Source organism: Peromyscus leucopus, chromosome 15 (assembly GCF_004664715.2).
Source record: "Peromyscus leucopus breed LL Stock chromosome 15, UCI_PerLeu_2.1, whole genome shotgun sequence".
In the NCBI taxonomy this organism is placed as follows: domain Eukaryota; kingdom Metazoa; phylum Chordata; class Mammalia; order Rodentia; family Cricetidae; genus Peromyscus; species Peromyscus leucopus.
This window is the reverse complement of record NC_051076.1, coordinates 34,912,259-34,935,703: the sequence shown is the minus strand read 5'-3', so window position 1 is coordinate 34,935,703 and position 23,445 is coordinate 34,912,259. Positions and strand designations below refer to the sequence as shown.

Below are 23,445 nucleotides of genomic sequence, written 5' to 3'. Positions count from 1 at the left end.
CCAGTTCCTCCACATTCTAGTCAATACTTCCCATTATCTCTCTTTGGTCATAATTATTCCAGTATGGGTGAAGTTTTATACATATAGGCTCCTGTGCCAATACCAAAAAGTATCCAAACATGTTAATAATCTAAAAGAATCACCAAGACCAAGGAAACAAAGTTTTTGCTGCCTGCCAGTCTCAGTTGCTGTAACTCAAAAAAGTTCACATTAATTTACACTGAAGATTCGATTATCCCCAGGACTAGGTTCACAGTGAGGCTCCTCCCTACCGATACATACATTCTTCCTACTATTGTGGGGTTAATACACAGGCCTGATATGGGTAGACCTTATCTAACTCATTAAGCATCCAAATTAAACTTCATGTTGGAGGAAGAACAAAGTCACCCTGAGCTCTGACATTTATGTCACCCTGGTCTAGGATGCTGGTAATCCTGCTTCTCAAGCTTTGGGCCTGAGCTGAATTACATCACTGGGTCTCCTGGTCCTTCACTTGTATACATACTCTCCTGTTTCTCAGAAAGTCCATTCATTGTTTCAACATGGTAATCCATTGACAGAGGTGTTACATCCATGAACTCACTGTAGGCATGGTTACCTGCACATGTTCAAGCCAGAAAGAGCAGTCAACATTCTAACAGGCAGCACTACTTAGACTTAGTAGGTTATAAAAAGCAAGAAAGTGCATGAAGCTGAGAAACATGTTGGCGAGTTTTCAGGGGATGATAGTCAGTAGTACTTGGGGGTGGATTAAGCACCAAGGAGCTATGAAATTACCTAACAACAAATAAATGTAAAAAATAAGACTAGTACTAGTTCCTTCCCTGTAGTATATTAAAAGGTAATTAACATGACCTGTTAAATTCTACTGTTGTTATTGTTGTTACTACTTTAGTGTGTGTGTGTGTGTGTGTGTGTGTGTGTGTGTGCACATACATGTCATGATGTTTGTCATTATTATTATTAACTTTCTTACAATACAAACACTGTTATGTCCGTGACTGGTTTTAGATTGCCTTTAATTGGCCGAATTCAAATTTCATATGCTGTCTTATCTCTTTCACATTTTGTACTCAAGGTATTTCTAAGTCCCCAAACTAGGGCCAAAAGCTAGAACCTGGGGATTGTATTTAGGGTTTAAATTTCAGACAAGCCATTAACAAGGATTTCCACTAGGGGGTGAGCAAGGGAAGAGGAGGAAAGAAACTTGAGTTGGGCCAGGTCTTCCAGAGAGAGCTACTCAAGTTTAACAGCATTGTAACTGGATCTGAAGTGACTCTTTCTCTGCAGCACTTTCAGGGTCTCCTACCTCAAAGTCAGGTGTTTCTAAAACCAAACAACAGGGAAACCAAAGGGAAGCAGGGAGAGAAGGAAGGATGCGCAGGTGAACAGAAAAGACTCAGTGGATGTGCTGAAGACTCCAGTTGCCACAGCTTCTAGCCAGCTACTGTGTTCTCAGGGCAGATGATTGAGACCCGCTTAAGAAAGGGGTGGGGAAAAAGAGAGATGAGAAAGGGGAAGAAAAGGGGGAGGAGGATGTGAGACTGGGTTAGAGAAATGAAAGAAAGCAAGCCCCGTTGGTAACACTTAGCACATTCTTCCTGAGTGCTGCACGCCCTCCTTGTGCAAGAACCTCCAGAGCCCCAGGTGCTGAAGGCTGAGGGCTGCAGGGGAACCGCAGAGAGACCCAGCGAGCCATGGTGAGCCTTCTAGCTTATAAGATCTCTAGACATTCAAATATTTCCTTGGGGTTGAAGAGGCAGGTGGCAAGGGGCAAGAAGCTGTCGTCTCTGATTTTAAGAAAGATAGAAACAAGCAAACAAAAAAGCATGTTGTCTCAAAAAAGTGACTCTGATCTGTTTCTTGCTGACTTGTTCCCTTGGGGTTGGCTCTGTTGACATTCTGAAAGAGGTGCTATTGCGATTAGGACTGTGCCGTGGCACCAAGGGGCTACCTGAGAAGTGATAGACAAGCACAACTTGTCTTAAGATGTACAGAAAAAAATCTATGGCTTCGTTGTTTGCGCTGTTCAAATTGTACTGCTTCCTACTTGGAAAAGATGACTTGTTTTCCTTTTGTGGTGTCTGGCTATATCATTCACTCACGAATCCATCATGACTTAGTGTGAGAAGACAGCAAATCTGAACTTCATTAGTCCATTAAATACCAATGAACATTAAAAACATGCACTCAAAATAGTATTTAGTTTGATTGAAAGCTCAGCCCAAGGTTACTAAAATGCAGAAAAAAAAACCATCCTCTTGATAATGATCAACAACTTGGGACTGAAACATGGAAACAAAATGAAATAAAACAGTGCACCAGTTTGGAGTAAATTGGTTGCCATTGTTTTCAGCCATATCCCCCAAATATTTTACTTTGGATAAAGCATTAGGCTGATGAGCTCTATTTTTTTTTTTAAAAGAAAATTGTAGGGCACCACCTTAAGGGAGTGTAGGTTTGTAGTAAAAAGTTTAAGTATCATTTGCCCTTTCATTTACAGCTGTTTCTATGGAGATGTCAGAGTACTCACTGGGGCTCATGGAGCATCCTCAAGCTGTGGGTCTGGACAGTGCTCTGCTGTGGTAAGTCCTTCGTAGTTTGCTAAGCCTTTATAGTTTGTGATTATTCTTTGCTTAATATCCATTGAGACTGTACAGTTGCAGGGGAAATAATCAGGTAGATAGCTATTAATTTTTTTTGGCTATTAATTCTTTTAAGGACTCTCTGTTCTTCCTTTGATCTTCTGCATTTCTCTGAGCCTAACACCAGCATTATGTACCCCATTCTCTAGTGAAGAGCCCTAATCCTGAGAACTGCACAATAGCCTTCCACTATGAAGTAATGCAGCTAATTGGGAAACCTCTAATAACACTTATTACCCGAAACACTTACTTATTTTACATCTTACTTTCTATTAATAGTTTTCTGTGCACCAAGTGAATGTTTATGGTCACAGTGTGGGTTGCTTAAGGGCTGGGTTTTTGTTTATGTTTGGGGAGGTTTTTTTTTCTTGTCTTTCTACTGATGTTACATGTTTTATGTTTTAAGCCTTAGAGACTCTTCATCAATAAATTTGAACTTTTTAAACCATTGACTAAGATACTCATGTTTCCTTCTTCCTTAACTTGGCTTTTCAGCTCAGAACAAGTGAGCACATTCTGTCTTTGTTTTGTTAATTTTTCTTTACTTTTGAGAGTTTTATACATGTACAATAAAATATGATCATATTTATATTCCTTTTCCCCCTTCAACTTACCCCATGTCACTCCCAACATGTCCTTCCCAACTTCCTTTCTTTTTTATTCTTCCCTTTTTTTGATAACCTGTTAAGTCCAGTTAGTGCTACCCATATGTTTATGATGTGATCCTTCTGCTGGAGCTTGGGAAACCTAGCAGTGGCTACATCCTCAGAAAGAATGGTGCTCCCTCCCCAGCAGCTGCTCACTGCCAATAGCTCCTCAGTAGGGATTGGGGCCAGAGATCCTCTACCCCATCTATGCTTGATCTTGTGCATGTCTTGTCTAGACAATCACAGCTGCTGTGAGTTCAAGATTGAGTTCACCACGTCATGTCCAAAAGACCGCATTGCACAGCGCCCCTCCCCATCCTCTGGCTCTTACATCCTTTGTGTCTTTTCTGCAATGAGCCTTGATGGTTGTTGGTTTAACAGAGATGTCCCATTTAGGGCTGAGCACTGAGTCTCTTATTCTCAGAATTTAACAGTTACGCATCCTTCTATTGACTGCTATCCACTTGAGAAAGAAATCTCTTGATCCAGGTTGAGAGCAGCTCAGGACTACGGGCTTAAGCAAAAACATTTAGAAGGAAGTTTTGGTATTTCTCTGTAGTACTCACCTTATGAAGTAAAAACTCAATGAATTGATGGCTGTTAAATCTTTTATTTTACTTCACAGAGATCATACCATACTTAGAAGGCCAATGTCATCATGGTCACTGTGTACAATTATGTGTTGTGTTTGCTTTCTTCAAACCCCTCATGTTTGAAGCTCCCATATGTTTATTGGATACCATTATTTGAGTATCTTTGAATATAGAACATGATGTAGTCAATTTTGTGTCTTTGAATTATTTTTTATGTATATTGCTCTTTCTTTACAATGAGTCTAGATGCACAACAATTGGACAATGTATGGAGGCTTACCCAATAGTAGCTTATTCTACAATAAGGTTTCATCTTTTTATGTTCCAGAAAAGTACTTAAAATTATGTCACTGTGTTTCCTGATTCTATTTTACTTTACCTAAAAGAGAAATTTTGTATGTGTTCTGTGTTAGCCTTTAGGAAGTTATCCCAGAACTAGAAAATATAGTGTGAAGTTTAGAGCTGTTAGTGACATATATTTCTAAAAATATATTGGACAAATTACACTTGAAAGAATTTTGAGAAAGGTTTTCCATTAAAATAAATCTACAAAGATATATTTATGAGCCGGGCGTTGGTGGCGCACGCCTTTAATCCCAGCACTTGGGAGGCAGAGCCAGGCAGATCGCTGTGAGTTTGAGGCCAGCCTGGGCTACCAAGTGAGCTCCAGGAAAGGCACAAAGCTACACAGAGAAACCCTGTCTCGAAAAACCAAAAAAAAAAAAAAAAAAAAAAAAAAAAAAACAAACAAAAAAGATATATTTATGAATACTAGTCCTTGAGTAGGATCCAAGTCTGCTAATGGCTAACAATGTGAACCTAAGATGCATGCCTGTTCTCTTGGGTTCTTGTTTCTTCATCTCTGAGTGATGGGCAGCCTGCATCAGTGCCTGGTCCTAGAACATCCTATGAGTCATCATATTTTCCGGTGTTTTTCAGACTTCCTGGCACACTATGGAACTCACTGTTGGACTTACCACTATTCTGAAAAATCCATGAACTGGGAAAATGCTAGAAAATTCTGCAGGGAAAATTACACAGATTTAGTGGCCATACAAAATAAGAGAGAAATTGAGTACTTGGAGAAGACCTTGCCCAAAAACCCTACTTACTACTGGATAGGAATCCGGAAGATTGGAAAAACATGGACATGGGTAGGAACCAACAAGCCTCTCACTAAAGAAGCAGAGAACTGGGGAGCTGGGGAGCCCAACAACAAGAAGTCCAAAGAGGACTGCGTAGAGATCTACATCAAGAGGGAAAAAGACTCTGGGAAATGGAATGATGACGCCTGCCACAAACGAAAGGCAGCTCTCTGCTACACAGGTGGGCAGTGACCAGACTCCTGTCCGACTCTGACTTGGGAGGACCAAAGTTGGAATAATCCGACTCATTACCTAGAAACTGCTAGTTCATTCTGAAATAATCCTACATAAGCCTTAAGTACAGCACTTCTGGGTATTCTGTATGTAAAGCTGGTCCCTGGGCTCAACCACTAGGTCAGGTTCTATTCAGGTTGTATGTTATGTGGGAAATAGAGATAGACAGCCTGTGTCCCGGTGACAGGCAGGAAATTCATTCTAAAAGCAAATAAATGTCTATAGCCAAATGGCTAGACAATCCCATAAATAACAATTTTAGTATGTATTATTGTGCAAAAATGTTATGAGTACTTAAGCAAATCTTTCTTGTTTATTATAATAGTGTCAAACAAAAGCTTTTTGTGTGTGTGAGGAAGGGAGTATGGATGTAATCACACTAAAATGTCTTTGTCTTATCTGCTTATAGCCTCTTGCCAGTCAGGGTCTTGCAGTGGCCATGGAGAATGTGTGGAAACCATCAACAATTACACCTGCAGCTGTGATGAGGGGTTTTATGGCCCCCAGTGTCAGTATGGTAAGCCTCTTCCTTTTTGATTGTTCGCTTGTTTCCTCTCACCCCTAGTCACAAGAACCATAATAGCTTAGGAGAGCAGCTGGTTGGGGCAAAATGATACACCAGGAACAACCTAATATGAACCATTCTAAGAAATGGGAAGTTCTGAACAGAAAATTGGGCTTTCACAATGCTGTCTTCCTGAAAACATTTCATAAGCCAACGTGCAGTTTCAATTTACTTCTCAAGTGTTTTGAAGTACCACGAAGAACGAGGTGTTGAGATTTGCCAAAGCTGAGCAGATTACAATAAGAAACGAGGTCTTGAGCCAGGCGGTGGTGGCGCACGCCTTTAATCCCAGCACTCGGGAGGCAGAGCCAGGTGAATCTCTGTGAGTTTGAGGCCAGCCTGGGCTACCAAGTGAGTTCCAGGAAAGGAGCAAAGCTCCATAGAGAAACCCTGTCTCGAAAAACCAAAAAAAAAAAAAAAAAAAAAAAAAAAAAGAAAGAAAGAAACCAGGTCTTGTGGATCCCTGCTTTCAAGGATGTCATAATCTAATGAGCTTGCTGGATTAAGCAGAACTCTAAAAACTGACAGAAACGATTATATTTACCATCAGGAGAGTGAGGTATCTGGAAGGCACTCCTGTTCTTCTATAGACAGATACAATGAGGAATAGTAAAGGAAAGAACTCACATATGATACACAGACTATGCCACAGTTATTTAATAATAAATCCTGCCCTGGGTATTTGGGTATTTCTGGAGAATACAGAAGCAAGTTATGAAAGATCCTGTACTTATGGGATTTACAGTTAATTAATAGAAATTAGGTATGTTCAACGATCAAGCTTGAAGGAATATGATATGAACGGGAATAAGCTTGTGGGGAAATCTAGTAAAATCACTTGTCCTTTATTTGCAACGAGTGTTGTCCTAGAAACGACACAAAGGAGTTCTGCTAGGGACCTCCAAGAAAAGGGGGTGGAAGAGTCATTGGGAGCCTCGTGAAGCCACTCAGAGATGCTGGGGTAGACCTGGAAAGGAGAGAGCACACGTGTGCAAAGTCCGAGCCTTGGACTCAGTCAACGACTCCAGGAAGGAGGATCAAATCCTTTGAGGCTGGCTGAGTTTCAAAGTGTGTTTGATGTGTCTAACACACACAACGGAAAGCTATAAGAAGAAGAAAAGTAATGTTTTTCAGGAATAAAGGACTGAAACTAACATTAATTTCAGTATTAACCAACTGAATAGATCTGACTAATTCGCTAATCCCCAAGCTGTGACTCTCTTCAAACACTTCCCTCTACCATATTGTTGGTCTGTCCATTTATGCCACTCCTTTTTAAACATCATGTTTTCTTGCTTGCTTTCCATCATATCCTTTTCTGATTGTCTTTTTAAGATAATAATTTAGTATAATAATTTCTCCCGGGTTCTTCCATTGGTACTTATCCAAGGCCATAAACCCTTAGTCTTAGCATCTCTCTCTTATCTATTGTTTTTCTGACTGGGTGTGTTTCTTTCATCAAATTTCCTGAATTTTGTGGATTCATACACCTATATGATCTTTGGAGTGACAAACCTGTCTTTAGCCATGACCTCTAAATATGCTAAGGATGTTGTCTTGGATGTCTACAAGTCAAGTGTCCCAAGGCAGTTTGTGTGTGTGTGTGGTTGTAACCACATTACATGGAAATAACACACGAAATGACTCTACTGTGAAACTGTTACCTCCTCCAACACTCGTGTAAGATAACATAATGCAAATTCAGTTTTCAAAAACTTTGCTTATTTTATGGGGCTGGAGAGATGGGTTGGCTTAAGAGCACTGGCTGCTCTTACAGAAGACCTGAGTTCAGTTACCAGTATCCACATGGTGGCCCACAGATATCTACAACTCTGTTCCAGAGGATACAGTGCCCTCTTCTGACCTCCTGTGGTTTCAGGCACACATATGGTGTACACATAGATGTGCAGGCAAAACTCCCAAACACATACAATTCAATAAAATAATTCTTATTAATTTAAAATTTTCTGGCACTATCACACTTGCATATAATGCACAGTTATAACATTCACCCCCTCTCCCCATTCCACTTCTGCCAATTCCCTTCTTCTTCCCAACCAGCCCTCTTGTTAATTGCATTTTATAACTTGGTACTTCTCCAATTTCTCTCCTGCTTGTCTACTAGCCTTGCCCTTGGTGTCTTTCTCCTGTTACTGCTATAGTCTCTAGATGAGCTCCAGAACTTTAAACTAGCTCCCTGCAAGTAAGTTACTCATACTGCAAGCAGGCTGACGATGAAAAATAATCAGAACATTACACACACACACACACACACACACACACACACACACACACACACACACACACGACCATTCACTCTTTAATTTGTCCCTATCATTTATCTTGGTAAAATCTGAGCTCATTAAGTTTAAAAATGATGCTGGAAGCCGGTCAGTGGTGGCACACGCCTTTAATCCCAGCACTTGGGAGGCAGAGGCAGGCGGATCTCTGTGAGTTCGAGGCCAGCCTGGTCTACAGAGCGAGATCCAGGAAAGGCGCAAAGCTACACAGAGAAACCCTGTCTCGAAACCCCCCCCCCCAAAAAAAAGATGCTTGATACATAGCAGGTGCTCAGTAGTAGAATGAAAATGATGAGTACTTTGTCTCTGCTGCCCTCTCCCTATACATACCTCAGATGGTGCTCTGACTCATCAATATCAATGTTTTGGCAATTTTCTGCTTTCCACATACACTTTGTGTTCTGGTGGCTTTGTTAATGATCTTCTCTATGATTCTACACGTGGATCACAAACCTGGTCATCTTTAAAACATAGTTCAGAGACCACTTCTTCTTAGAATATTTCTTTGGACCCCAAGACAGACCAATAATTATCAAGTATCAGAGACAAGACTCAAATCCATCTGATCCTCATAACTCTTTCCAATCTTGCTTCTTTTCTCCCCATTAAAGTGGTCCAGTGTGAGCCTTTGATGGCCCCAGAACTGGGTGCTATGGACTGCACTCACCCCTTGGGAGACTTCAGCTTCCACTCACAGTGTGCTTTCAACTGCTCTGAGGGATCAGAACTACTTGGGATTGGAGAAACTCGCTGTGGACCAGATGGGAACTGGTCATCCCTAGAGCCAGTCTGTCAAGGTACGTGACTTCAGAGCGGATTCTTCGTTGTGACAAGCTTGTGCCTACAATCTGAGAAAACATAGATGAGTCTTGCTTAGAAGTCTATTTCTTCTACATATAATTCAACCCAACTTTGATTGTAGTTTGAAGCTTTTCAAAAGGTTTTCTTTTTTGCCTTACTAAAATGAAAGGCAAAACTCTAAAACAAATAAGCAAAAAAACCCAAAAGTCAACTGGCACTCTATAATGTGATTGATGGCAATACATTGGAGTTATACTCTATATTTTATTTTTTCTCATTGTCATCCCATAAAGCCTTGATGAACCTCAGTTGAACTTTGGTTCCTCTCCTTTCAATAACACCCATTTTATGTGGTGCCCTACTTAGCACCAACCAGTTTCCCTCAGAGGTAGTAGAGGTCTTTCTTGGTTGTTGCACTTGGTACATTTTTAAAGTCATCTTTTATTTGTTTTTTTCCTGTGAAAGAGCTCAGGAGAATAACAATAGCTGTGAAAAACAAAGGCCATGCTCTCTATTGTTTTCATCTGAAACAGAGTAGGTTTCATCCTCTTTTGACTGACAAGGTTTGCCACACACAGATGGAAAATAAAAACCGGTGGGGTTTGTGTTTATGAAGTTCTGGTTAGGCTTTCTACATTTATATTTCTGGTTCCCTAGTTTAATTCTCTAATGAAACCCAAAATCCATCATTGAAGTGATAGAACTCAATGGATGTTAAGTGATGAATTGTATAAAGTTAAGCCCGCTTTTGGGGATGGGGGTGTCTGTTAACTGCTTGAGTAGATGTCACAACACATGAGAAGGCTGGAATCTTTGCAGGCACTGAGAATGTGCCATGCATGCTCTTGAGTCCAAGGCTGTACGGTATGGCATTTCCAGCAGGGTTGGCATGTTCCCATGCTGGGGCAGCAGCCTGGATTGACTACCTTATGCCACCATGGGCTATTGGAGCCTTGTTGGCTCCACCCCTGACCAACTGTTACTCAATATCACATTTTAAAAAATCCTGGAAGCACTGTCAAAAGTAATTGCTACAAATTAGAAAATTAGAAATGTCTAGATTCATGTGGATGGTTCCAGTGATTTAAGTCTAGTGGCTTTGGTTGAAAACTTGTGAGTGGGGGCTGGAGAGAAGGCTCAGTGCTTAAGAGTATTTGTTCCTCTAGCAGAGGACCTGGATTGGGTCACATTAGGTGGCTCACTACCACCTGTAATTCTAGTTAAAGATAATCCTATGCAGCACATACACACGTGCAGGTACTCATATGCATAAAAGTTAAAAACAAAATGAAACAAAGAGCCTCAGGACTAATAATGAGGCTGACAGTGGGACAAGAGAGGTTAAAGGAGGTGGCTTGAATGTGATCCAACTGCAATGCCACATCATCTATGGAAATGTCGTAATGAAATCCATTCTTGTGCATAATTAGTTTATGCTAATAAAAGCTTGACAAATGCCTTTGGTCACCAACACTGTTCCGTGTCGTTGTGTCCCCGCTGAAGTGACTGCATGCCAGCCTCTCACGGCCCCTGATCTGGGAGCGATTGAATGCAGCCATCCCTGGCCAACTTCAGCTTCGCTTCTGCTTGCACCTTCTCCTGCTCTGAAGAAACCGACTTAATTGGGGAGAGAGTAACTGTCTGCGGGTCAGATGGTGTCTGGTCCAGTCCTCGTCCAATATGTCAAAGTGAGTAATTTTGCTCAGAAGTACTGGGGACTTGAAGGGGGAGCTGGCTGACTAGCAGAAGGTGGGAAAGAGCTAACAAACATTTACATTCCATTTCCCTCAATACACGTGGCCTAGAAATGTGTGTGCACTCGTGTGCTACAAAATCCTTGGCTATTCTCAGGCTCTCCTCTAATGATAATTATCTTTTGCAATCTCAACTCTCTTCTTACTTTTAAACTCATTGTCTACTGATTTATGTATTACCCATATTTTCTATTCCACCACAACCTGATTTCTCTGTCAGTCCTTTAATATGCCTCTTCAAAGGTCACCAATGACTACCTAACTCCCAACACAGTGGAACATTCTCCATTATCCTAAGCTGAGTCTTCCAAATCTCTCTATGCATGAGAAGAGCCATGTGTTTCTCATCTTTGTCTATATACCCCCAACAGAGCACATTAAAAAATGCTAAAAATAAGTGAGCATTACATTAGCTTATGAAATAGCAGCTCCCAATGTCTGTCCTGATACCGTCTGCACAGAGTACAGAAGATTGGGCCCTGAAGAAGCTGTCAATGAAGATCTCTGGGCATTTGGAATAGAGTGCAGGTGAAGGCAGGGAGGGGTAGAGCGGACGTTACAGTAAGGCTGTATGCCAGGCTTATTCAGTACATTTCCTTTTGAGTCGACTCAGTTTTCATTTCCTCATCGTTAGCAAATGAACAGTTGCCAATACATAAAAGTAGATTCCTTCACCTGGGGGCGTCAGAAGATAGATTTTTTTTTTCAGATTAATATTTTTTTCAATGAAAGGCTGTAAATTAAACTAGTTTGTATTTACAAAATCATATGTGGAAGTGTCCTTTTAATTTACTTGGGTGGAAATGAAGGCAAGTGGCACCACCACTGCATCACTTTAGATCACTGCAGATCCTGGACATATAAGCAATAACAGTTTTGCACACCTCCTAACTAAGGAATAGTAACATCTTCCTTTGATTGACAACTTACCCAGCTCAGATCACTGACTTCATTTTCCTTGCAGTTATATATTAAGCTTTCTAGCCCTTCTCTGTGCTCAGAAGCCAACCTTTAAATGAGACCAGGGACAGAACATCATGCTGACTACTTCTTGTTGGGATTTTTAGATTCATCCCCAGGCACCAGGCTAGAGGCTAGCCCAGTTGGATACTCATCATGGGCCTTCCCATGCTACTTCCCTCATCTGCTGTATGTGTTATTATTGGGGGACTATCAGGAGACCAAAATGCCAAATATCATAAGGAAATAATGCTCTTACCATATGCTTTACTGACTCCTCTTCAGAGACGGACAGAAGTTTCTCAAAGATCAAGGAAGGCAATTACAACCCCCTCTTCATTCCGGTGGCTGTCATGGTTACCGCATTCTCGGGGCTGGCATTTATCATTTGGCTGGCAAGGAGGTTAAAAAAAGGTAGGTGTGTTCAATAACATCAAAGTAAAAACAATTTTTAAGTAGAAAAAAAATGAGAAAGAAACCCCACAGGAAATAAAGTGCAAGACATTTAACCGAAGCAGGTGCCAAGTGATTTCTATGCTCCGTAGACATAAGTCCCTGGAGACATTGAGCTTGACGTACATATTTATTTAAAAGAGCCAGCCAATGGTTCACCTCAGCAGACCTTTTCATGACAAATTGCTATGAGGAGCTTAGCTAAATGAGACACTGTAAGGGTTCTTTGGTTCTATATCTGTTCGAAGAGAGGATGCATTGCCAGCGTCTTCCAGGAGCCTGGATGACTTTGATCTTAGCACTACAGTACATTGGGAAATGAATCTATTACCATCTAAGGTTTTCAAACATCTGATGTCTTTAAGAGTCGCATAACTGTCTGGGTATTGACACATGGAAGTTGTATTGCCCTTAGAAGAAATCCTTGCGGATTTTCTCTGGAATCTATTCACTGAGGCTGTAACCTTGTACACCATGTATATATTGGGGAAAGAAGGCAGAAAGTTGGCAAAAGAAGAAAAGGTAAAAAGGAGGGCTTCCTCAAAACTTCATTCTCTGACACCCAGGAAATAGAATGCTACATGAGAACACAATATTCCTTCTTTTCCCCCCTTCCTCCCTCCTGGATACCTTTACCTTCAGGCGGGATCAGTATACCAGCCACAGGCTCACAGTCTTCAGCAGCCTTTGGGTGTGCACAGCCACCTTTGCCTGAGTTCATCTAGCAGATCTATTCAAAACTGTAAAATTCATATACCCCTGCAGCTTTCAAGATACCCCTGTATTAAGGTCAGGGACCATGAATGACCTTAAAACAACTGCTGACTCCTATGTGCTACTTCCTGTGATGTAAGCTGATAGCCACTTAAATTTCCTTTCCATGAGATTCATTACTGTGGATTTTGTTAGCCAGCCCAAGTGCATTGGCAATTGAAAGAATATTATCTCCCACTATGATCTCCCACTATGATTTGATCTTCTGTCCAAATTTAAAAATAAGAGGTGGTAGATTCATTTTCCACCAATCCATAAAGACAACGGAGGGTGCACTACCTGTGTTCAAGAACACCACTAACTAAAATGTGTCAGCACTGAACAGGTTCAATGTCTGTTCTGCTGGTGGAAATTCCATAAGTTTGGATACTACTGCCACACAAGACTATACCAAGTACTGACTACAGCACCAGCACAAAACAAAGGATGACATTTTCCTTCCACCGTTGACAAGTCTTTTCACTGAGACTTCAAAACCTCACTCCAACTGTCTTGCTGCCTTGAGTTGAGAGCAAGGCAGTCATTCATCATACGTGCTCCCTGAATAAGGTGGCTACCTCTTCAAAAACTTCATGGGTGATAAGTCCTATTATTAAGGAGGGTAGTGACCCCCAAATTCCATCCCTTTCCTAGGTGGTTGTAGATTCAAAGGAATGGAATCAAAGTCACAAGTGTTTGGTGGGTGCTAGCTGGCTAAGGCTGTGTTATGAGTGGGATGAGAACGGCCGTAGGTTGTTTTTAAAAGTTTTAACCTTGGAGTCAGTCATTTCTGTACAAGATCTCAAACTGATAACCTGAAAATGGCATGCCCCTGCTGTGGGAATCGGAGTGGGGCAAACAGGAAACAGATAACGGGCTCTTGGGCTAGTGACAGTTATGACATCAAAAAGAGTGCCAGCTCCCAGAGATCACTGACTCTGGAGGGAAATTTGGGGTAACTATACTGTCTTCAGTAGTTTTCAACTGTGAAACATCTACTGGTCTCTCCAGCTTGCGAGTGAATGACGTTATCCTCCAAAAATTTTAGCCATAAGTTGGCTCTTTACAACATGAATAGTGTCTCTTTTTTTTTCCCCTGGAGAGACACTGGTAGAATTGGTGGCTAGGTCCCCAAGATAAACCCATAGAGATTAAACACATGCATTTATAAGAATCATAGTGAAAATAATAATTTTGTATTTATGCATTAGTACATGTATGTTATCGTTTCATTGGGTTAATCAGATTGGAAAGGGGGACAGGGGACAATCCAGAGCATGAGCGCCAATGAAAGGACCAAACTGTCTTCTTTCAGATGGATCCTGTGAACCTGGTGCAAGGGCTACCCATGCCCTAATCATCTTGAGGTCTAGTCAGCCTTCAGCTTTCTTTTCCTGGGGCCACAAACAAGCACTCTGGCTGTGGGCTCAGCGAGAAACACTCAGTACTCCTAACTTTTCTCATTCTCTAAGGCAATGGCATTTTTAGGCCAAGCTCGAAAATCATTCCTTCATAGGAGCTCAAGTCAGAGGTGGCTCTTCCATCCAGAATAGCACCTCTAAAAAGCATTTGCCTTCAGGTTCATCCTGGAGTTTTCCACCTGACCCAATACACAGAGTTAGTCCAGTTCATGAAACTAAACACATCTCTATTAGTTCTCTTCTCTTCAATAAACACTCCCTCAGTAGGTCTAGACACTTCTTCAGTAGGACTAGACACTTCCTCAGTAGGACAAGACACCCCCTCAGTAGGACTAGACACTTCCTCAGTAGGATAAGACACTCCCTCAGTAGGACAAGACACCCCCTCAGTAGGACTAGACACCCCTCAGTATGACTAGGCACTTCCTCAGTAGGACAAGACACCTCCTCAGTATGACCAGGTTTTGTTTATCTATTGTTATTGCTTTCATTGTTTCTAAAAGGGAAAAAAAATCATTTCTGTGAAGATGAGCAAATGGACTTGAACTTGATTCTCCCTGATCAACGTATTTGGTCCGTATCATCTGAAAGCTAAATTTTGAATGAAAAGGTTTGAAATACTAATTTCTAAAAATTTAAAAAATTTTAAAAAGCAATTGGAGTTTTGTATATTATATTCCTTGCCTTGGCCTAAACATTTTAAGTACCAGCTCTTTAGTTAACCCAATAAGAAAGTTACACTCTATGTGGGACAGTTCTAGAATACCAACCAGCTTACAGTCACAGACATACACGAAATCCTCCCCTCTCAAAGTGGTCTTCTTCTTAGAGAGCTTTCTTTCTTTCTTTTTTTTTTCCTTTTTTCTTTTCTTTCCAACAGACCTCAGTTCTTCAGACCATTAAGTAATCAATATTTACATTCTTTCCATTAAAAAAGAACATAGTTCAGTTCACAAAATACACACTGTACAGTCAACCAAAATTACCTAAAGTGTAAGGAAAAGAAAGCCCCAACTGAGCAAGCAAAGCTAAATTGCAACCAAGGTTTATGTTAGGACACAAACGTGTGTGTCATGAAGTCCTACCCACTTGACGGAAGTGATTTTCAGATCTAGATCCCATGCAGCCAGTCAAAAGAGAAAGCAGATGTGTATGAGATATGGATTTTATATATGATTGCATAAATAGATGAAAATACATTAGTTACTCAAATTAGGCTGCACGCTTCTCACTGATTCTTACTAACTAATAAAATCAGAGTAAAATTCTCAGGATACACATAAGAGAAGCTCAGAGACATTGACACATTGGTTCACAGTGTTAGCATCTAAGTCCTTTAGGGAAGGGCTAGAGCTTGGATGAAGTGTGATATAAACTTATGAATGGGACACTGGGTCTGACCGGGAGGGAATCCAGCCTAGGCTCTGGCTTCAGGAGCAGCAGAGCAGGTGAAATGGAATCCCGAGAAGCACATGCATCATACTCGTTATGCTACAGCCCTGAATGTTCACTGGTACCCCAGATCCACGTAGTCACACATGTGTGCCCACTTATCAAATGCATAATGTACTTCAAAAGACAGTTATGGGGATGTGCACAGCCTTTACTTAAAAAATTAAAATTGTCTACTTTTTGATGATACTGTTTTCCTATTCTCTCTTCTATTTTTAGGCAAGAAATCTCAGAAAAGGTAAGTTTTTCTATGAAGAATTTCCACATCTATTTTATCTCATCTCTATATTTCCTTAGGGTGCTTCCTGTTATAGTTAGAACAACAACCCCATGGTAGTTATTTATATAGGGGTCTCATACAAGTGGCATTTCCAGGTAAGGTAGTTGAGCACTGGTTTCCATTAAAATCTTTAGGTTTTTGATGCTAGTGGAATTAAATGAATGTATGTACAAACATATCTATTAAGAAAGAATGTTCCGCCGGGCAGTGGTGGCGCACGCCTTTAATCCCAGCACTCGGGAGGCAGAGGCAGGCGGATCTCTGTGAGTTCGAGGCCAGCCTGGGCTACCAAGTGAGTTCCAGGAAAAGGCGCAAAGCTACATAGAGAAACCCTGTCTCGAAAAACCAAAAAAAAAAAAAAAAAAGAATGTTCCATACGATAGGAATGTTTCCTGGTAGTCTCTGAATTTTTCTTGAGGGTTAGAAGCACTCTGTTATGTTTCTTGTCTTAGCTTACAGGACCAACATCTAACAATTGAGAAACATCCAATTCAATGAGCATTTCCAACAACTCACCTATCTGTAACAAGGAACTGCCCAGGCACAGACCCTCAATACTTAACACAAAAGAGTGAATGACTACTACTCTAATAAGCACTGGCCTTCAGAAATGAGAAAAAGCTGTGGAGTGTGAACTCTACCCACTGCTTCCCTAAAGAAGCATTTGCTCCAGTCTGTTCTCAATGCTCTAATTCTATCGGTAGAGTAATAATGTAGATTGCTGGGGGAAAACACAGACACAAGGAAGAGTCTGGCCTATCTGGAAGGAATGAAGAAAAGGAGGATGAAAAGAGGTGTCAGAGAGACAGATGAAGGAGGATGAAGAATATCTGGGAATCCCAGATCCTAAGGAAAGACAAAAATAGGAAGTCTCAAATGCAGTCAGAAGAACCATCACGTTTCCACTGTGTGCATTGAGGGCATCCATGGGAAGGCCACTTTCAGCACATAGAACAAGACAGAAGTCAGCTGGGGAAGGGATGAGGACAGGGCTGGAGGCAGAGCGTGTTCTGCTTTCTTTAGAATTTGCCACGAAGAAGGGGAAAGTGGTGGGAGTGGGGACAGAGCGTCAGTGGAGTCTTTTTTCACTCCGTTTTTATTACTGTAGTTGTGTAGATGGAGTCCTAGTAAGCAAAGGGTCTCTTTGGGGGCTGGCCTCCTATCTCTGTAGCAGGAAACCCACAGGATGTGAAGTTTCTTTTGTGCTCCTACCTACTGAGTGAAAGTCTGTTGGCACATTCTGTCTAGCCAGAGTGGTGTTCTGGCCACAGCAACAGCTGCTTTGATAGCTGTAGAACAAAAACAGTTCAGTTCAGTTCAAGGATTGGGAGGCCAGCTGAAGATGCTGGCCAAAAATAGTTAGCATAAAATTAGTTACCAATTGCTTATTAACAGCTTGTTGGTTTTTTAATAATTACTCAAATAATAGTTTTTTATTGAACATTTTTATGTTGGAACAATGTTAAGCTTTACTGAGACACTCAAAGCATCAAGTCCTTGACTCTAACCTCAGGGAAATAATTATCTAATTGGAGAGTTAAGACAGAAATATTTAGAAGTGCAGAACAACAAAAGGCAGAAATGGTAATGGCTGATAAATGTTGTACTGATAAAAAAAAATCATTGGTCTAAGTGATCACAGAAAAATCATACAAGAAAGGCAGAACCTGGGAGAGAATCATAAAAAGGTTCAGAATAGAAAAATAGCTCAAACAATGGCATAATAAGGTGGGTCTAAATGCAAATTTCGGGGCCAGGATTGGAGCTTCCTAGAGCCCCTGGTTTGTTGAGGATCTGTGCAATTGAAGTTGAAAGGAAGAGTGTCTTCCTCATACCAGCATGTCCAGAGCTACCAGGTGTTATAGAACCTATCAACTGATTGGATGCCTTGTGACATCTCTCATTGATTAGCTAAGGTGATCCCAGTTCATAAAACGTTAGGCTAGAAAGATGGAGGACATGACGTTAAAACTATCTTTGTCGGTATGTAAATAACTTACCTACAGGCCTTGAGCCAGTGACAGAGTTACAACAATAAACAATAGATAAAAAAAAATAAACTTTCATCAAATATACATTCCATGTTGCATACTATTCTTAGTGTTTTAAGTCTGAAATGATTAAATAATGCCTACAAGTTTGTGTAGATAGGGAGCATTGCTATCCCTAATTACAGTAAAGAAACAGAAGAAGGGGAAATGACAGGAGCTTAAGGGAAGTCATTGAATAAAGGGAGAAGCTGAGATTTGTAGCACCTGCATCCAGGAATAATTCAGAGAAGCTGAGATTTGCAGTGCCCGAATCCAGGGATAATGCCTGATAATTGTTATACTTCTAAATCTCAGATTTCTTGACTTCCAGGTTAAAGTTGTTAGACCAGAGGCCCACCTCTTCCAGTAAGGTGATTTATTTTCACACTAAACCATTGTGTGATAGCACTGAGGAAGGGTGGGGTGGAAGAAATAGGGTGTGTCTCTAGAACAAGCCAAGGGGAAGATGAACACTACGACACTAAACACCGTATGATTTTTTTTTTTTCTGACTGAAGTTGATTCTCACAGTTCTTTGTACTCAATGCTATTAGTGTTTGGCTAATGAATGAATGACTCCTTGAGCATGTGTGGTTTTGATTCTTGCTAGCTATTTTGACTCTTCTGCAAACGGGTTCTGTTTATCACCTCATTTGGTTTCTAGTTTCTAAATTCTACCTGGGTAAAAGCTACACCCAAGATACACAGGAAGATATGATGCCAACCTCAGAGGAGGGTATGTGTGAGATTCTGCTTTCACAAACGTTTTTTATTTCTACACTGGCAAGCAAGTTTGCAGCTGTCATGGTGGTTTACCGTGACAGTTCATCACGAGACCAGAGCCTCAGAATCTGGTTCTCCTTTTGAAAGGTGCAAACACACAGAAATGTGGTTCTCCTCCACCCTTTCCAAGAATGGCACAGTTGAAACATAGAATATGGTGGCACCTATATTCACAAATCTAAATTTGTGACCATTTCTCTAAGTCATGTTCCACCAGAATCTAGCATTTAGAATTGACTATTGTTTTCATGGGTTTTTTTATTTTCTCTGGTCTCTCTTTTCATTTGAGCATATCTGTGGTGGTATTGTGTTCCCCAAAATATTGTGTACCCTAATAAATTTATCTGGGGTCAGAGAACAGACAGTCACTAGATACAGAGGCTAGAAAATGGTGGCACTCACACCTTTAATCCTAGCATTTCAGAGGCAGAAATCCATCTGGGATCTATGTGAGTTCAAGGCCACATTGGAAAGAGCCAGGCATGGTGACACACGCCTTTAATCACACGGAGTGAGCCTTCAATCCCAGGGAGTGATGGTAGAAAGCAGAAAGGTATATAAGGCGTAAGGACCAGAAACTAGAGGCATTTGGCCTGGTTAAGCATTTGGCTGGTTAAGCTTTAGGCTTCTAGCAGCACAGTTCAGCTGAGAGCCATTCGGATATGAGGACACAGAGGCTTCCAATCTGAGGAAACAAGATCAGCTGAGAAGTTGGCCAGGTGAGGTTAGCTGTGGCTTGTTCTGGTTCTCTGATCTTCCAGTTCACCCCAATACCTGGCTCAGGTTTGATTTTATTAATAAGACTCTTTAAGATTCCTGCTACACATATCACCTTCCACTCCCCCACCTCTCCACTGTAATTCAGTATGCAGTGTCCTTCAAGTGTTAAACATGGAAATCAGCAGTGTTGCAGAAATATGACAAGACGTGATCTGTGGACCAGCAGTAGGAACATCACTGGGGAGCTTCTTGGAGAATCAAGACTTCAGGCTGAATCAGAGTCTACATTTAAAATATTTACTTGGGGTGGGGGGTCTGTGCAGAGAGCTGACTCAGCAGCTAAGAGTGTGTACCACTCTTGCAGAGACTCCACGTTCCTGGCATCTGCATTGGGTGTGGCTCACAACTGCCTGTGACTCCAACTCCTGGGACTCTGACACCCTCTTCTGGCCTCCTCAGACAACTTCACTCATAAGTGCACATACACATATACACACACACACATGCACAATTAAAAGCAAAATAAATCTTTAGAACATTAATTTGGGGGTGGTAATACATAAGTGTGTAAAATGTTGCTCCACTGTCTCTTCCCCATTTGTTTTAAAATGTTCCACATCCTGTCCACAATTCCCAACTGGAAGTAATTCCTTGATTCTCTTCATGTTAGTGGCTGTTTACCTATATTATTATTATTATTATTATTATTATTATCATCATCATCATCATCATCATCATTATTATTATTATTATTACTTTGCAATTTCCTTGCCTCTCTCAGATAGAGAATGTTCACCTGTGTTACTAACATTTTTATTTTTTTGCCATTTTTAAAAGCTCTGTAGTTTAATTTTTTAATCTGCTGCTTCTCTTTCAGGGTGGATGATCCATACTAACTCATCCTCTGTGAAAGGAAAAGTCACGAGGTACTAAAAAACCACTGGGAAACAACCTCAAATCCTCCCTCAAAGATTTTGCACACAGGCATCTCCCACACTGAAGATGAAATGTTTGCTTCAGTGTATCTGGAAGGATTTCTACATGACCAATAGTTCCTCTAACCTCCTCCCTGCCTCCTCAGCCCCTTAACCCTAGCCCATAATTTTTGTTTATGTAGCTCAGTATTTTATTATCTTTTCTGTGGAGGAACAAATAAGACTATTGAGGAAAAGGATTGCTGTGGAATATAAAAATGTCTGATTTTCTCTTTCCTAATTCTCGTTTCCTACTTCAATTCAGTACTGGACCCGATGCCAAGCACAGTGAAAATTTGAATCATCTGTAACTGGAAACTCATACTGCTTGCACATAGCCCATAAACTATGATAAAGCTGATTTAAAAGAAAGCTTTGCTTTCCACCTCCAAAGAATGGTGTTCTATCCAAGTTGGAAAAGTCTCCTTTGCACTGTAGCTCTGCTTTCTGTGAGCAGAAGCCACTGTGGTAGTTCACATCACCTTCCCTATCGCCTTTGCTTAGGTGGCTAACTTCTGCACACAGCATTTCACAGCCACTGAACAAACAAGAGAAAATCATCTGCACTGACTTTTAGTTTTGCATTTTCCCTTCTCTTTATTAAACATCACTAACTTCCTTGGGGTCAGTGTTCTAACGGTCACTGACTGTTAATAATGACACAATCCACTGTCTTGGAGCTGCAGGTAATATATCTTAGATATTAGGAAGATGAGATAAAACAGGTAGAAAGATTCCTGGGCTCAGGCTGGAATGACACCTTTCCCTTTCCCCAATATCTCCTACTCAAAAACATGAATTCTACTCTCTAAGTTTCAGGAGAGGTATCCCCCAACTCTTGCCACCTCTTTTATAACTAGCTCTTTAATTTGCCCAACCCATAGGCTATCTCATTTTTCAACTTCACTCTGCAAATCTGTAACAGGATTCATTTAAATACAGCAGAATTTTAAAAACTGTTTGTCTGTAGTTTGTATATGAGAACATATGCTGTTTTTTTTTTTTTCCTAGATGCTATTGTACCTTTCTTGAGAGAAGAGATTGTGCCAGATCTCTGGAATTCCTAGTTTGTGGCTTGACACTTGGTAAATTGTTGGAACACAGTCCATGAAGAAAGCTGTGTGAGGAGATTTCTGAGAGCTTGTGAGAAAACTCCGAGTAAACAAGACAAGAGATCTGGAATCTTTGCTCCTGCATAACTGGATTTGTTCTTGAAATATGCTTTCACCCTTCCCGGTGTGAACAGGAGTGGGTTTTCTTCAGATTACCCATCATTTTGTCATTATTATTCAGATAATGTTTCCAAGCACAGGTTGTCCTCGTGACTGTATATAACTTGAACTAATGTGTCCTTGCCCTCGTGACTGTGTAAGACAAAACTCACGTGACCTTGCCCTCATGACTGTATACTACCTGAATTCTCAAACTTTGCTCATATGACTTTGTCTAACCCTTAAAATACAAACTTTCTAATGACCTGAATAAAGATGACTTTTGTATGAGACTTCAGTCCACCTCATTTTTAGTCTTCACTCTCCCAGGTTCATGCCACCAACTAGAATAGTAACAGTAAATGAATAAAATACATTCAAAAAAATTAGAAAAAGTATATAAGTGCAGTGATAAGTATTCAGCTAACTTCAGCACCTGGATTTGTATGGGAGGACAGGACATTGTTAGAAACTGACTGGAATTGGATGTAGTAGCACATGCCTTTAGTGCTTTCACTTGGGAGATAAAGACTGAGGCAGGCAGAGCTCTGTGAGCTCAAGGCCAACCTGGTCTACATAGTGAGTTCCAGGCCAGCTAGGGCTACATAGTGAGACCAAAACAAACAACAAACAAATAAATACATTATGAGACATACATAAATAAATGAGAGAAAGAAAGAGAAAAAGAAAAGAAACTGGCTGGAAATATTTTTTTAAATAAGGATTTTTTTCTTTCTTAAAGTCATTTCAGATTCTATCACTATTGCAAAAGACCCTTCATCCAGTGTGTCTACTAGTAGGTGTCAATCACACTCACGTGGCTTAGGGTGCACTCTACAGAGACGTATGGTACACAAAGATAGACTCACGCACTCACAGCTCTGCCTGAAATGCTTAGTCACTTAAAACATCGGGGACAAGGAACCAAAAAGAAAGACTATTTCTTGAGGGGCACAATGTATAAAGATTTCAAAATGCGGTCTTCTATTCAGGACGTAAGTTTAATATGTGATTTTAAGGATTTTATTACAATGATAAGGTAAATCTCAAAGACTATAGAGTTTATTACCTTGAGATTTTAGTTTTATTTGCCTTTAAAATAAGGAAGCCTGCCTGTTTACATCATAGGATTATCGTGATGTTGTGAAACTGCTTTGTGAACTGAAACTTTAAATTTTATTATTGAAAGAATTTTAGTGCCATCCATATTTGGTTCTATTCTGGGTCTTTGGACTGTCCTGACTCTGGTTCCTGACCATCTAGGCAGTGTCAGGCGTGGGCTCCCTCTCGTGGCCTGGATCTCAAGTTGGAATAGTCATTTATGTCTGCTCCCATAAATTCTGCACCTCCGTTACCCCAGCATATCTTGCAGGCAGGACAGATTATAGGTCAGAGGTTTTGTGGCTGTATGTCCCAGTAATACTGCTAGGAGCCTTGCCTGGTTATAGAAGATGGCCAGTTCAAGCTCTGTATCTCCCATTGCTAGGAGACTTCACTATAGTCACTCTTGTAGATTCCAGGGAGTTTCCACTACACTATGTCTCTACACACACTCCAAATGCTCCCCAGTTCCAGTAGTCTCTCCCAGTACTCTCTCCCTCTGTCCCTCTCATTCCCACCTGACTCCCCCTCCTGTTCCCATCCCCACTGGCCCCCAGTCCACTTACAAAATCCATTCTATTTCCCCTTCTCTGGGAGATCCATGCATCCAAACACGATTG

At 40.9% G+C, this 23,445-nt stretch overlaps 1 protein-coding gene across 1 annotated transcript; it reads left to right on the top strand.

Annotated features, from left to right (window-relative positions):
• Positions 1-1,563: 1,563 nt before the first annotated feature.
• Sell (selectin L) lies at positions 1,564-22,017 on the top strand. The gene is given in 11 exon segments (XM_028864498.2): positions 1,564-1,703; positions 2,507-2,588; positions 4,828-5,214; positions 5,677-5,784; positions 8,744-8,929; positions 10,437-10,493; positions 10,496-10,621; positions 11,933-12,061; positions 15,946-15,964; positions 20,417-20,465; positions 21,525-22,017. Coding segments are annotated over 10 exon segments (1,116 nt in total). The 5' UTR covers positions 1,564-1,700; the 3' UTR covers positions 20,436-20,465; positions 21,525-22,017.
• Positions 22,018-23,445: the final 1,428 nt, after the last annotated feature.